General features: G+C 41.7%; 1 protein-coding gene across 2 annotated transcripts in view; it reads right to left on the bottom strand.

Annotated features, from left to right (window-relative positions):
- AMN1 (antagonist of mitotic exit network 1 homolog) overlaps positions 1–16,920 on the bottom strand; it is a 74,731-nt gene that overhangs the window by 49,354 nt on the left and 8,457 nt on the right. For both annotated transcript variants that reach the window (XM_015413905.1, XM_015413906.1), the window contains exon 3: positions 11,561–11,705. In XM_015413905.1, coding sequence (XP_015269391.1) covers positions 11,561–11,705 — 145 coding nt within the window. The remainder of the gene's footprint in view (positions 1–11,560; positions 11,706–16,920) is intronic.

Genomic DNA, 16,920 nt, shown 5'->3' with positions numbered 1-16,920 from the left:
GCGCGCACCCACAATTGGCTCCCGGACCGGCAGGACACTCCTCTGCCGGTCCGTTTTCAAGATTTGGCAACCCTATCTCCAGGTGAACTGATCTCTGTTGCCTGCTGATCTGTTGTAATTCTGGGAGATCTCCAGGTACCACCTGGAAATTGGCAACCCTACTTTCAGGTTAGTTTGGTTGCCCAGTTACTTTGAACAAGATAGTCTTTTTCCACCTGAAAAGGGGAACAATTCTGATACAAGAAGAGGACGAGGAGATTGGATTTATACCCCACCCTTCACTACCCAAAGGTGTCTCAGAGCGGTTTACAAACTTCTTTCCCTTCCCCTCCCCACAACAGACACCCTGTGAGGTAGGTGAGGCTGAGAGAGCTCTGACAGAAACTGCTCTTTTTCAAGAACAGGTCTTATCAGAACTACGGCTTGCCCAAGGTCATCCAGCCAGGTGCAAGTGGAGGAGTGGGAAATCAAACCCGGTTCTCCCAGATTAGAGTCCATGTACTTAACCACTACACCAAACACTACAAATCAACTCTTTAACAGAAATGAAAAGTAGACTCAAAGCAGCATGTCCTTTTTTCTAAATATTATTTTAAAGGGGATCGCAAACAAGTTAAATCAAACAATTCTCTTTGGTATCCTTTTTCAGGCTGTCCGTCTTCTCACCCTCCAGTCCATCCTTTTTTGAGCGCCAGCCAGTGAATGTTCTCAAAACATCCCATACATGGAGGCAGATCAAGATGGGTCACTGAGTTTGTCTGTAGCAGCAGAAAAGAGCAAGAGTCCAGTAGCCCCTTAAAGACTCACAAAATGCGTGGCAGGGTAGGAGCTTTCGTGTGAGTCACTGCATCTGAAGAAGTGAGCATCCATGAGGCAGGCTTTTGTAGAAACAATTTCAGCAGAACAAGGTTGTCCTCTGAGTGGCCATCCATGAGCATCCTGACCCTCAAGCACATACAGACCGCTGTTCTCAAAAATGCAGACACAGCTCACCAGGCTGCATCAAGCTGAATAAGTTCTAAATGGAAATTTCTTGAGGCCTAGAAATAAGCAAGGCTGCCAGAACAGCTCCCACACTGAAAAGGTCAGGGAATAGGATTGCCAGTCTCCAGGTGGTAGCAAGAGATCTCCTGGAATTATAATTGATCTCCAAGTGACCCAGATCAGTTCCCCTGGAGAAAACAGCTGCTTTGGAAGGAGGGCTCTGTATAGAAATATTGATTTCTAAAAGCCTCATGCCTTCTCCTGTTCTGTCTTTTGATAACAGGCTGTACTTTATTTCCTGTTACAAGCCAAATGGTGGGCCCCATAGCCTCAATTGCCATGCCATAAACCCACATTCTTCACACTTCCATGCTAGAAGCTAGACCTGATGGCTCCTGCTCTCTGCTACATGCCAGAAGTCACGTAGCCAATGGGGGAACTGGAGTTTGGGGTCACCTGACTGCAGAGGGAGTCTCCAAACTTCCAGCCTATCCCCACTTGCACCCATTACAACCAAGAATTGGGCACTCCCCTTCCCACTCGCAATTGGCTCCTGGCCAGGGCTAATTTGTGACTGGAATGGGCCTATAACTGGTCAATCCCCTATGGGAAAGTCTCTCTTGCTCTCTCTGTTCTGTTCCTGCTCTGTGCTTGTTTATTGTACCTGGAAATGCTGTCCTTTGAAGAGACAAAGGACTGGCTTTGTGACTTGGACCACATGGTTGAGCAAAGATGGATTTTGCCTTCAAAATCCCTTGGACTGTTTGGATATTCCTCAACTTGGTAAATATGTATCTTTTACTGTGTAGTTAAGGCAAACAGCCCTAGCCTTTCTTGTTTTGAATCTTTCATAGTTTACTTGCAATGCTCTGGACTGAATGAAAAATTATTCTTATTTCTAACCTGTCTTTGATGTTGTAACTGGGATTCCAAGTCTATTTCCTGTGCCTAACTGACCATGAGCTACCATAGAGCAGTCAGTGTGCATCTCTGGGAATGAGGTGCTAATGTGTTAAGCCCTAGATGCCAGCTAAGAGTCTGAACCTTGCTCTTGGGCTGGGAGGGAACTCTAGTTAAAAGAGGTTCTGGTGGCAGAGAGGGTAGCCTACCTCTGTGGGTTGTTGTTTAATGTGCTGAAAAAGTGCAGGATTCCCTCCCATTCCTGGACAGGTTTGGGAGGGCTATCCTGTACAGGCTCTATTAGGGGTGCCTAAGGGGGGAAATCGGCTTTTTTCGGATACGGGTCCAGTGGACCAAAAAAATATCGATATCTCCCAATATTCCCGAATCCCAAAATCAGTATGATATTGGGATTCGGGTAAATACCCAGGAACCCAGAATTTATTCAGCATTTAGTTCCCTTCACTCATGGAATTGTGCTGCCATCGCAGCACACCACCACAAGTGACGTTAAATGCCTTCTCCCTTTCACTCACAGAGGTGTGCCGCTGCTCCACGAGTGAAGAAAAGTTAAATGGCTTCCCTTCAGCTGCAGAGGCGTGCCACCGTGGCAACATGACTCAGTAAGTGAAGGGGAGGCATTTAAAAATGCCTCCCCTTCACTTGTGGAGTTGCACTGTCGTGGCTGCACGCCTCCACGAATGAAGGGAAGTTAAATGCCTTCTCTCTTCACTCGCAGAGGTGTGCCAGGCATCATCCCCAAAAATCTCCCGGAATTTCCCAATCCAGAGCCGGCAATCCCGTCAGGGGAGGGCCCCCCCCATTTAAAGAGATACTGCAAGGCCTGCTTGTTTTCCAGGGCTTTAAAAAAATTATTATTAACAATTTTTATTTCAGGATGATAAAGAATAAGGTTACATAACGATGCAATACATTTTATACATTTGAATATCAAAAAGTACATAAAATACAAAGCTTGAACTTATGTAATTATTAGACATAACATATCAACAGTTTAACAGTGGCATATTGTTGTTCTTGCTTTGATGTTGTTTATAATACACTTAAACATTTCAGATAGAGATTGACCATAGTGGTAAGGTATAAAATGATGTCATAACAGTGGAATTTATTGTTTTGTACTCCCTGGGGAGATTAAGATTCAAAGCCATCTCTGCATTTGTTTCCATTCTGGTGATATAAATTCTTGATGTGACAAGAATTCTAGTATCGGGAACCATTTGCTATCAAAGTTCATTTTAGTCACTTTCAAAAGAGATCTGTTTATTTTGTCAATGATATTATCCATCAGGTAAGTTTCCCACATTTTTTTGAGCCATAGGTTCAGGTTAGGGGGGTCCAGTTCCTGCCAACGAGAGGCAATGGTGGGTTTTGCTGTAAATAGCATGATGTCAATGGTTGGTTTGAGGTGGTGTGTAGCTAGATGTTCCGGCCAGTGTTCTAGAAAAAGAGCTTCAGGAGTGAGGGGGAGTGAGACGTTCGTTATAGTGTGAATATGGTGTAAGACTAGTTCCCAGAAAGTCCGTATCTCATCACACCTCCACCAACAGTGGTCCTATGTTCCAATTTGTTGACATCCTTTCCAACAATAGGGTGATTTCGTAGGGCTCATATGTGAGATTTGTTGGGGCGTAAGACACCATCTGGTCATGGTTTTGAGAGTTTGGTGCTCCATTGAAATAATAGGAGATTTAAAACATGGGGAATTCCAGAGTTCAGACCATATATCATCATCCAGAAAAAGGTCACAGTCCTTCTGCCAGGACAATTGGTATGGCAAGGGGCCAGGTGATGTCTCCCTAAGTAACATTTGATAGAGGGCAGATATCAAACCTCGGTTACGAGATTCAAAAAGTTTTATGAGTTCTAGGTCCGTATGTGGATTTTAAAGAAGGGTAAGTATTTTGTGTTGGTTACATGTGTGTTGTAATTGTAAATAAACAAACCAGGGTATTGATTGGCCAAGTCTTAATTCCAGTTCTGCTTTTTGTAGTAATCCATGTCTTGAGGCTACATCACAGTATTGTGTAATGTTATGGTTTGTCCAGCATTTCCTAGATGACATCGGTACACTCTCAAGGAACCAAGGTTGGTTAATGAATGTGGAGTATTGGGATGGTTTTGGGAGACGTTTTCCTGCTAGCGTTCTCCACAATCGGATAGAGGGGTAGAGAAAGATATGGTGATGTGCCAGTATCTGTGGGATGGGGTCAGACTCCCATATTAACGTATCTAAGGAGTATGGATGGATTAGTTCCTGACAGAGACAGACCCAATCAGGAGGGGAAGCAGAACATTGTAATCTTATTATATTTGATAGTAACGTGGCCTTCTGGTAAGTAGCTAGGTCTGGAAGGTTGAACCCCCCTCTCGATTTGGGTCTCTGCAGGGTCTGAAGGCCTATCTTATGTCTCTTGCCATTCCATAAGAATACTAGCATTTCTGACTGCTATTTTTGAAGTAGAGATGGAGGAAGGGCGATGGGGATTGCTCTGAAAAGGAAGATATATTTGGGTAGGATGAACGAGCGTATGAGATTAAAGCGCTCCATCCAGGATATGTTGAGTCTTCCCCAGTTAGGGATCGTTTGTTTCAATTCGGTATGCATGTTTTGGTGATTCAGTGAGATAATTTTGGAGAGATCTGTAGGGATCTTGATTCCTAAATATGTGAGGTATGTGGAGGTCCAACTGAAATTGTAGTCTTTTTGTAGAGTGGCAGCTTTTTCCCTAGGTATGTGTAGAGGGAGTACATGAGATTTGGAGCTGTTGATGCGTAGCCCTGAGACGTGCCCAAAGGATTCTAGAGTTTTCAGAAGTGCTGGGAAAGAGGTTTCAGGTTTAGTCAAATATAGCAGCATGTCATCTGCAAATAAGGAGATTTTTAATTCCTTATCTCTGACTGTTATTCCAGTAATCAATGGGTTGGCCCTTATTACTTATGCTATGGGTTCCACAGCCATCGCAAAAAATCAGCGGTGAGAGTGGGCACACCTGCCTTGTGCCCCTACATAGCCTGATATCATCTGAAAGGTTTCCATTGATTTTCAGTTTGGTGGTAGGATGCACATAAAGAGATTTGAGGGCTGTTATAAATTTGGGGGCAAACCCCATTGGCTGAAGCACATGAAATAGATACGGGAATTCTAGGGTATCGAAAGGTTTTTCGACATCAAGGGAGAGGAAGGTGGAGGATGTTTTGGACATATTGCAGTATTGTAATAGGTTTAGAGACTTAAAGGTGTTGTCAGTTAGATCTCTTTGGGAGATAAAGCCTACCTGATCCGGGTGAATGTAGGTTGAAATTATTTTATTAAGGCGGTTTGCTAGCATAGCTGTATTTTAAGTCCTGGTTTGCTAGCATAGCTGTGAGTATTTTAAATCCTGATTCAATAATGAGATAGGTCTGTAGGATGCCGGATGAAGGGGGTCTCTGTCTTTCTTATGCAGGACTACTGTTGTCGCCTGTCTCCACGAGGGGGGTAGATCTCCAACTTCCAGTATGTGGTTGCATGTCTTAAGTAGTGGGTCTGTTAGTACGGGTGCAAAACAATTATAGAACTCAGAGGTAAAGGCATCTGGTCCAGGTGATTTGTGTAGTTTGATAGTCTTGATAGTATCTAATAGTTCCTGTTCCATAAATGGCTTATCCATAAAGGAGCTATGCATGTCACTAAGTGTAGTATGTATAGGAAAGTTCATTTGAGAAAGTCATGTGTATGCCTCCTGAGTAGTTTGTGATTTGTATAAGTTAGTGTAGTAATTTGTAAAAACTTTTTTGATAGCGTCTGAGTCAATGACAGTATCTCCATTAGGATTTTTTATTTCTTTTATGAATCTTGAAAATTTTTGTTCATTTTGTGGGATAGCACTTTTAGGGTGCGGGGTGATTTTTTCCAATATTTTTGTTTTGTGTAGACCAGTTGCTTTCTAATGTTGGATATTTCTAATAGTTTTAAATTTTTGTGCTCAAGTAAAAGCTGTTTGTAAACTTTTTAGAACCTCGTTCTTTGAAGATGCCTTCTAATGTCTTGATTTTATTATTTAGGTCAATTTCTAATTGTTGTCTTTTCTTTTTCAGAAAGGAAGCTTTTGAAATGAGAATGCCTCTTAGGATCGGCTTCATAGTGTCCCATCTGATTAAGGGGGAAAGAATGCAATTAGTCATTTTCCGAGAAATAAAGCTTGAGATCTTGTTCAATTTCTACCCTGACTGTAGGGTCGTTCAACAAAGATAAATTGAGTGACCAATGTTTGCCTTGTGTATTATTTTCAAAGGATTGAATTTCACATCCTAGCCAAGACTGATCTGACCAATGAGATAGGTTAATAGATGCTGCTAGTACTCAGTTAGTAAGGGAGGAGGAGGTTAAAATAAAATCTATCCTAGTGTGAACGTCATGCCTGGCAGAGTAGTATGTGTAGTTTTTTTCAGAAGTATGCAATAAGCGTCAAATGTCTGCTAGGTTGTGTTCTTTAATGATGGTATCTATTTTTGTGAGTGTTTTGGGGGGTGTTAGCCGTCACACTAACGGCCCTATCGACTCGCTTGCAGCAGTGGGATCTTTGTCACATATCTCTCTGCATGTGTAACGGATCTTGTCTCTTGACATAAGGAAGACCAGACACAATTCTATACCTTTAAAGATTTTATTTTAAACATGGCATTAATCAACAGTTCTATGCAGTTTTGATAATCTTTACTCATTACAATTTAACTCTAAGAGTCGAGACATGGGTTCTCACCACTGATGTTAGTCCCAGGTGGAGCTGCTTCTGTTTCTCTAGAGGCTGGAGCTTGGAGCAAGGGTTGCCTGCCTTCTCTGGACCTCTGGACCTCTCTTTTTTGGAACTCTAAAACTTGGTATCAACTATGCTGCCTTATATTCTTTTTCCCAATCCTGTCCACCCCTTCTATTGACCAATCAGAAGTGTTTGACATTTAGATTGTTTTCTCAATCAATTGAAAACAACTGAGTTTTTCTTAGTAACCGGGGCCTTCCCAAGTGACAGCCCTTTCCTGGTATTTGCTCCTATGTCAGGTCGACCTGGTTATCTAAACGTTTTATTATGCCAATACTTCCAAATTTGAGTTTTCCCGGCATTCATATCTGTTATTCTAAATGGTCCTGGACAAAGTCCCCAAATTTCCCAACTGTCTCATCATTATCGCTAGGTCGCGGTGAACCTTGGTATGTGCCCTATGTAAGCTCTACTGTGTAAACTCGCCTAATATGGTCTTCCCGGCAACTTAGCTCATATCTGGAAAAACCCATCCTGGAAAGTCCCATATTTCCATAGCATATGTACAGCCTATGCATACTGTGCGTAAGACAAGCTTGTCATAAACAGTTAATGAATATATATATGTGTGTGTATGTAAAGTTTAAATGAGAATGAAAATAAGCCTTTCCGCAGAGCCAAACTCACTCTACACACACACACACACACCTCCCGTCCTCTTTAGCCAACAACTGGGAATATTTGCTTTTGATTTCACAAACTTGCAATCTCCCAAGGTTAAGAGCAAACAACATAATATTTCGCAATAACTGCTTGCAAAAGGTCTATTGAGGCTTGACTTTTTATTTTTCAGCTAGAATCAGGCTCCCGGCCTGAATCAGGTTTTTCCAGCTCACCTGCCTCTGCAGGCTCCATAGGGCCTTTCTGCAGATCCTAACACTGGGCATTTTTTGTTTAGATTGAAGTGTGATCTATCCATTTCATTGTCAATTACATGGTTGAAGTCTCCACCCAGAATGATCTCACCAGTGGCAAAAGCAGTAAGTTTGTCGAGTACTTCTTGAATGAACACCAATTGTCCGTCATTTGGTGCATAGATTGTTGCAATTGTGTATGGGCGACCATTCAAGAGACCTTTTACAAATAGATATCTGCCATGGGGGTCAGTTAGTTTTCCTGAAAGTGTAAAGCGAAGATCTTGGGACAGTAGGATTGCTACCCCTCTAGATTTGGATGTGCCACAGGCCATATATTGGACCTGAAATTTCTTGGAATGGAACACCAAATTTGCTGTTTTCTTCAAGTGTGTTTCCTGTAATAGAACGATGTTTGGTTTGAGTTTTAAGAGGTTGGTGAGAACGCATTTTCGTTTTATATCGCAATTTAAGCCTCGTACATTAGAAGATACGATTTTGTATGGTGTAGACATAGCTTTGGTAGTTAAAGGTAGTAGCTTAAGGATAGGTTATTTCTTCTTGCTTAGATGTGTATGCCTATGTTGGTAGGGCTGGAAGTATTATCCAATAAAATAATGAGCCTGTTTGGGCAGATGGGATGAGACACCAGACTATTTGCTAGGGAACTAGTCTTTAGTGTTAGATTATGTATGTTTGCGAGGGTGTGATTAGCTGTGTTGTGTGAAGATGTGATGGCGTATTCACAGGTCAGAAAACTGTGGGAGACTATATGGAATAATACCTTTACAACTGCAGAGATGGTCTTTGGAAGCTGGCTCCCTAAGTATGCGTCAGCAAGTCTATTCCTTTGAGAGGTGAAGAGATGTAGTAATACGAAGTCCCTGAAGCAGTATTTAACAGAAACAAACCAATTATCAAGTGTTAGCAATATGTGACCAAGGTTGGGTATGCTCTGAAATAGAATAAGTCAGCAAATTACCAGTAAAGAAGTTTCCTCCCTTTAGTATATAACAGTTAAGGTCTGTAAGCACAGTAACAACACTCTAAAATTAATTGAGTACAATAATCACTGTTAATTAACCTAACCACAATTTGATGAAGTAATAATTAATCAAGGACACCAAAGTTGATTATATATCCACACTATTAATAGATAGGGTATAGAAATTTATGTTAAAGGCATAAAAGCAGTTAATTAGGTGCAGAATAAAAAAGATCAAGGACACCAACTTCGGCTTTGTGTATGTACTGAAAATTAATTAGATATAAAACACAATATTAATGGCTTAATCAATTGTACAATAAAATGAAAGGATGATCAAAGACACCTACATTTATCTTGTGTGTGCACTAAACAGGTTAGAACTATTACAGATTAACAATTTAAATGGTAGTGTAAGCTTTTTTTTTTTTTACCAGAACAGTACAATTAATGCAATCAGAAACTATGCTTAGGTGAGAGTAGCTTCGGTAAACAATGTTTTAAACAAATTCGACTTTCACAGCTCCTGCAGAAGTTTGTCCTGCAGGAGGCTGAGGTGGGTAATGAAATTCCCCCTCCCCCAGCTCTTTTATTTTGAAAGTCGAGATGGATTTTAAAGACTAATGGAACCTAGAAATCCCCCAACCCCCCTTTTCCCTCTTTGAAACCTACTAATAAATTCATAAACATTATTTTTAAGCACAAACAGGATCAACGTGTGACATTTTAAAGTTTACATATAAGTCTGAGAACGATTATGAAGATAGAACATTAATAAGTAAGCAGATTGCCCACAGTTTTAACTGCTTCTCCAGTTAACTAATATACTAACTATGCTGCTAAGTCAGGAGAAAAAAGCCGTTTCTTATCTATTTTCTAATAAAATCCCAGAAAAATAGAGTGATTGTCAAGCTTAGCGCGGCAGAATAATAATACAGCCATGGTACTTAGCCAGTCTCGCATAGAGTTCTTCATGGTGCTGCTTCAAAAAGTTCTGTTGCGTCAGTCAGTGAGGGAGATGGTGATCGGCATTTTCTTTTATAAGATTGCTTAGAGAGCTCCATCGGTGTTACTAGGTCTACCGATCTTAGCAAGTTGAAGCCATCATGGACTGAAGAAATTCTGTAGGTCTAGCTTTGAAGGAAAATTGTAGAACAAGTGGCGTAGACCAGGAATATCGGATCTCTGCTTCCATGAGGTGCAAAGTAATCAGCTTAATCTCTCGTCGCTTCATAAGGGCTTCTTTTGGCAGGTCTGGGAATACTTCAATTTTTCCTCCCATGTAACTAAGGTGCCCTTTTTGCCTTGCCACTAAAAGAATTTTCTTCCTGTACCTGAGATCTAGGAATGACACTATGATATCTCGTGAAGGCCTAGATTTCAGGAGACTCAGGGGGCCTGCTCGGTATGCTTTTGTGATGATGGGCATTATGTCTCCGTCCGGTGGTATCTCCTTTTGCAGCCAGTTAGAATGGAGTACAGTGAGTTCTCCATTTGTCTTTATTTTATCCGCTAGGCCGCTGAGTTTCAGATTGTTCTGTCGGACTGTCATATCTGCCCTTAAGGCTTTCTCTGCAAGGACATCTTCAAGCTGTTGTAATTGCTGAATGTCATTTTGATTTGTTATGCTGCTATTAATGGCGGTCTCTGCTATTTTTTTTTGTTTCTGCCAGAGAGTTCTGCATAGCGCCTAGCTGCTCATATAAAGGTTTAAAGTGAGCCGACATGTTTTCAAGGATTGTTTTCTCTATATGAGGGAGTGCTTTTGTTAGTTCTTTTGTTAGTTCTGCGTGCGTTACAGGACATGAGGCCTTGTCTGCCCCGTTTGTTCCAGGCGCCATTTTGGTTGTAAAAAATAAGCGCGGGCCGGATTTTTCTGTGGCTGGTAGTGAGGAAAGAGTACATTGTACCTTTTTATATTTAGAGGTATTCGGTTGTTGTGATGATCCGTCGGCTTTATCCATACATTTGGATGCTGATCACGATGATATATCGCAGGTAGTAGTAGTTAAGGAAAAGAGTCAGGTGGAACAAAAGGCTTAGGCGGCCATGTTGTTTCGAGCCATCCCGGAAGTCCTGTTTTCCAGAGCTTTTGAGGTGGTATAAATGGCAGGCATTTTTTTAAAAACTGCTCCCAAAGAGGCAGAATTTTATTAAAGTTTTTTTCACATATATTAAACACACAAAAACACAAGTACACATACATACATGGGGTATATTTTCCTGCTTTTTATCAAATGTTAATGTTAGTGCCTATTCCGCATTAATGATTATTTCTTGTGTCCTGTATACGTAACCTTCTATCTCTTACTAGATAAGACATGTATATTCTTCATTTAATCTAAACGAAGTCCCTAAAAATTTACCTACATCTGCTTATCATACCAGTTATAAAACCGAGTCCAAGTATTCCGGAATGTTGATTCTATTGCACCTTTTATCAATAAAGTCAATTTATCAATTTCCGCAGCCTCCAGTATTTTATTTATAAGTTCTCGTTTTGTTGGTATCTCCACTAGTTTCCATTATTTTGCATAAAGTATTCTGGCCACTGTAGTTATGAAGACAATTGTTGGAGTGTTCAGGTAAAATGTTTAACAACAAAGCCTCTGGTGTAAATGGCACCCCTGTACCTAATATTTTTTGCAAGATTTCATGTACCATCGCCCAATATCTCTTACCTCTTTCACAGAGCCACCACATATGATAAAATGTACCAGTCTTATTTTCACATTTCCAACACTTATTAAAGCATTCTGAGTTAATTTTAGCTAGTCTTTCAGGTGTTACATACCATCTATAAAACATTTTATACACATTTTAATGGCAGGCATTTTTTAAGGGGGAAGGAAGGTATGGGGGGGTTATTTGGTTTTAATATGTAATGGTTTGATTATTTGTAAGCCACCTTCAACCAAGAGGAAACACAGTGTATAAATCTTAATAAATAAAATAAATGAATTATGCAACCCTTCAGAATACCTACTGAAATAATTATCTCTTAGAATACGTACCTTCTGAAGTGACGGTTAGTCTCTTATCTTTCCAAACATTTAAGTTTATTTTTTTAAGTTGCTTGCAGTTGCTAAGCTGTTGCAGAGCATTATCTGAAATATCACAGACTTGAAGATCTAATGCCTCCACGGCAGGGTGCAGAACCTATGAAGAAAACATTTCAGTCAAACTTCACATAGTGTAGCACAAGCCCATCTACAACTATGCCTTTAGTTCCATTTGATATGCTTGAGGAACCATTTTTCTTTAGAACAGACTTGGCTATAAAAGTGTGGTGAATTAAGGGGGCGCAATTTCTCCCCAGTTGGGACTCAGTATGGCTTTTAGATCATAATGCTCTCCTCCTCCATTTTCTCACAACAGCCCTATGAGGTAGCCCAGGCTGAATGTGATGGGCCCAAGGTCACCCAGGGAGCTTCCATGGTAGAAATGGGAATTCAAACCTTGGTCACTCCAGGGTCCTAGTTCACCACTCTATACACAACACTACTGTCTCTTGTTTGGCTGTATGAAGTACCTGACCCTGCCTTTTTCTCACACTCTTGAGCCCTTTCTGACAACAGGAAAATTTATTCCTGGGGTCGAGGTACTCACATGGACTATCAGTCATCGGGATCAGGCAGCTCCAGTAGGGAGGGGGGCAAAATTGGTCCCTTCTTCCTCTCCCCTTTTCCCACTGCAGCTGTCTGATATTAGTCCCTCGACACCAGGATTAAAGTTTCCCAGGATGAGAAATGGCTCCAGAGGAAGGTGTAGAGAACGAAAGAGGAATAACAGGAAATGTGCTCCGTTTCTGAAGGCGACAAAGGAGACTGTGGCCTAACCACAGGGTCTATGGGGGACTACAGAAATAACTTCACTGTCTGGAAGAATTGCAGCTTCAGCTTAACCACAATCTCTGCCTATTGACAGAAAAGGTCAAGAGGTTTTTGTTACTACGCAGGCGTAATACCCTAATTACTATTAACTGGCACACCCTGCATGGATAATTAGGCTATTTGCATGAACATGCGATGTATGTAGAAGTATGTAATAGGTGTAACGGGAAACAGACTGTAACCCCACCCTCCTCTGCCCATGGGAGGGAGGGAGGGGTGGTCCGGGCCGGCTGGGTTAGGATAAAAACAGTGACTCGGAGGCCTACCCTCTGAGAGGCTTGGACTGCTTATTGTGTAACGTGCTTCTCCGCTTCTATTCGAATAAAAGCTTTTCTGAATTCTTTCACTGTTGTCCTGCATTGGAGTAATTCAGGTAACAGGGGTCTGATGCATTCCAGACCCTGGGAGTGGTCCCAACAAAGGGAAGATCCTGAACTGTCATTACTTTCTGCTGGTGGTTCACAGGATACAACCCACAGTGTTCCCCTCTGGTAACATTCTGAGTAAGAATTAGTAAAAACAAGAAATTCTCAAATGAACGATAGAGCTATTCTAAAGGAGGAGTAAAAATTAGTACTTATATGGCACATTTAGGTTAATGTAGAACTAAACTCGCTTTCAAGACAAAATATCCAAATCCAATGCAGGATCAGCAATATTTTCTAAACTCCACAGGATTTCCCAGAGTTTTAAAGATATAGTTTAATTGTCTGATTGCAATGAAGTTTTATTTCCCAGAGTTTTAAAGATATAGTTTAAAAGAATAGGACTATTTTGCCCCCTCCCCAAAGAAACCAACCCCTTGGGAAAAGTTCCTTATAAGTCTGCTAAGATAATGCTTGCTGCTTTAATGATTGGTACAAGCCACTAACTTTACTAATAAATATAGTTACTTTATAGCATTGAGGGTCTGCTGTCTGATTGCAATGAAGTTTGGCCTTAAAGGGACCGGAGTCATAGCCTATGACTAGATGACTCCTTTCACAGCTGTGGTCGTTTCCTCAACAGGACCTAAATGCCAGGAAATGGTGTTAAGTACCCATCAAACTCATTGATTTACTATGCATAGTCGGGGTCCATTTGATTTTGGCAGCGGCAGCGGCAGCAGCAGCAGCAGCAGCATGCTTGAAAATAAGTGAGGAGACCTTGCCCAAGCAGATTAACAGAAAAGTAAATCAATGAATGTGTCAACTTGAAGGTAACATTGAATGTGAGATTCCTATATAGGATTTGTTCCTGAGGAAAGAGCAGAGGTCTGAAACACTTAAATATCCAGAATAAGTGTTGAAATATCCAGAATAAGTGTTGAAAGAAAGATTGAATTTGGAGCAGATTGCTTTTGAGAATACAAGACTGTTAAAAGGATATTGACAGAGAGTTTGGAGCAGACTGCTATGTGTAATTTTATTGACCTTTGTATATTTTCTATGAAGGAATAAGTTATTGTTTTTCACTACCAGACACTAAATGATGCTATGGCTTTAATCTAGTCTCTTTTGTCATTGTATTATTCTGTGGGCATCTAGCAGACATCTGTATATATTTTTTTCATACTAGACTGTTTTGGGATTGTGTGTTATTGTTGTGGATTGGACCTATTTCTTTATATCAGCAGTCTGTATCATGCCTAATACCGCTGTGTTTATTCAGATTTCTGCAATCCTAGTCCTAGTACATTGCTTATTAAACATCTCTTCATATTGACTGTATCAAATTACATTGTGCTTATTAGCAATCCCCTCATATTATTTGTACTGATTTACATGGTGTAATCCACTTTGAGTCTCAGTGACAAAGCTGGACTATAAATGTAGAAAATAAATAAATTTCCTAAGGCAATATTTGTGGCAGGTGAAAAGTGACAGATGACAAGAGATGTTTTGACACTGTGATTAAATAAAACATAACTGAATATTTGCTTACAGTTGTGTTGGAGCCGAGTAGATGAGTTTTTGCCCTTACAATTAACTCAGGAAGGAGACCAGTTTGAGGTGTCAGATGCATTAAGAATCCATTCTGTAATAATTGTTGCCTGTGTTGTCACAATCCCTGGCCATCGTCTATAAAGCCAGAATTGGGACTGATCTTAGCAAGGCAGGTTTGCTTTTAGGCAAAACTTTCTTGCAAATGATTGCCTCGCTTTACATTTTAACTGATATGAGCTGCCCACTGATTTTTATGAGACTTCGGGTCTGATTACATGAGATGCGAAACATGAGTTGGGCTGGGAGTGCTGCCCTTTTTTCTATGTTCTGGGGCAGCCTGAGGCCCCAGATGACTATAGGGATGTTGGCTGTAACAGAAGGAGGGCAGATGGAGCCCACTGAGGCACAGGCAGGCAGGAAAGGCTGCAGGATGACCAGAAGACGGCAGCAGCAGAGGACCCACTCAGTGAAGACGATGCCAGCTGCACTTCACCCTCTTGGCAGCTAACTGATAGAGTGTACACATTACATATCAGCAAAGGGTCTAGGACTCACTAGAAGGACATGGCGCTTACAAGTAACCTGCAAGTGTACACGATGCCAGCTGCACTTCACCCTCTTGGCAGCTAACTGATAGAGTGTACACATTACATATCAGCAAAGGGTCTAGGACTCACCAGAAGGACATGGCGCTTACAAGTAACCTGCAAGTGTACACGGAACGGAACGTATACAGCATTGTGTCTGGGCAGACCCTGAAACATCACCTCTGATCCCCCAAAAACAGAGACACCAAGCAAAGCCCTGATGTAAAAGCATACATTAAAGGTATGACAGTTGCACTGTATTCCAGATGATGAGGAGGACGGTGACCTAGCATCAGTCCTCTGGTTTCTGAGGAGACCCAAGGGGATCACTCTCTGGTTACCGACCCATTCTCCCTATCCCCCAATGGCACACTTATGTGACAGTGTTGTCTTCTGTCTTCATACTGCCTTGCTTACTCTATAGATGTAAAGACTAGCTCTGAGAATAGGGCCGGGGGGGGGGGATAAGCTTGGGCACGAGCCGGACAGCTTTTCCTGCTGTTGTGCATAATGCTTTGGCCCACTGCCCAGGCCTACACAGAAAACAGGAAGAATATCCAGGTCAGTGTGACCTACGGATATCGTGTTGTTCCTCTTTTGGACCACTCAACCAAAATTTTGCAGCAGCTGGCTTGTTTGGCAAAAGAGCAAATAAGATATTCCAAAGACATGGACTAAAATACATGATTTGGACCACAGAGAAGGAATTTATCCTCAATTAAACCAACATCCATCACCACGCATATTTAAAAAACTACTTTTGGACCCCGGTTCTAATACAATAATATGTGAAGAGTCATCCACATCCAGTGCGTCAGCAGCCAGCCCTGTGACTCTACCTAGGTGGACTTCAGAAGGTGATTCCCTCTGCTCACCTGCCTCTCTGGAGTGGGGAGATTTGTAAAAGGTATTTTAAGTTCAGCTACCACCTGGAGACTTACACCGTGTAAGTCAGTACGAATAATATGAAGGGATTTCTAATAAGTACAGTATAATTTGATACAGTCAATATGAAGAGATGTGTAATAAGCAATGTACTAGGACTAAGATTGGAGAAATCTGAATAAACATAGCGATATTAGGCATGATATAAAGAAACGGCTCATCCTGAGAGAAGGCACGGGGAGGGGAGCCACGGCAACAGTGGAGGATGTTTGTTGTAAAGTGTGCAGGCACACGAAAGCTTACACCCAGAATTAAACTTTGTTAGTCTTAAAGGTGCCACTGGACTCAAACTTTGTTCTGTTGCTTTAGACCAACATGGCTACCCACCTGAATCTGTCAATTCAAATGACAGACAGACAGATATTGGTGTGTTCGTGTGTGTGTGGCTGGCTTACTGCTTTGCTTTCAGGAGGCCCGAAGGGAAGCATAGTAGCATCCCAGAGGTCAGACGGAGAGGAAACACCTGATCAAGACAAAGGAGTCTCTGCGGGTGACCAATGGACAGTTCAGATTTAGATCATATATTGCAAACTGGACAACTTTGAATGACAGATCTGAGTAACTTGGAACAACAGATCTGCTACCTTCCACAAGATGGGTCTCGAGAAACAGTTAACTTGAATAAGGTCCTGGCAAGGGTTGTTCTGAATAACAGAATATGTTGACCATGCAACTTCTAATCTGCGGAATCTGAAGTTCTGCATGGGAGCTTGCTGGAACTTGAGGGCTTGCAAGAATGAGTGGGCCAAAGGGACCACCTACTTGTTTTAGAAAGGTGACCACCAAAGAGGGGAGCAGTGGCACAGTGGGTATATCCCACTGTCTTAACATCCAAACTGTGTCAGTTCGAGCCCCGCGCTGGTGTGAGCAGTCAGCCTGTCGTCCCCAGCTCATCGTCCACCCAGCAATTTGAAAGCCTCGGCGAGTAGATAAAATGGGAACTACTCCTTAGAGAGGGTGGGCACACCAACTCCCTTCTGGGAAGGTGTTAGTTCTCGGTTGGAGACGTCCTGGTCTGGACCCG

Source organism: Gekko japonicus, unplaced genomic scaffold (assembly GCF_001447785.1).
Source record: "Gekko japonicus isolate JY-2015 unplaced genomic scaffold, Gekko_japonicus_V1.1 scaffold1588, whole genome shotgun sequence".
In the NCBI taxonomy this organism is placed as follows: domain Eukaryota; kingdom Metazoa; phylum Chordata; class Lepidosauria; order Squamata; family Gekkonidae; genus Gekko; species Gekko japonicus.
The sequence above is the reverse complement of the archived record's forward strand: the minus strand, read 5'-3'. Positions and strand labels throughout refer to the sequence as shown.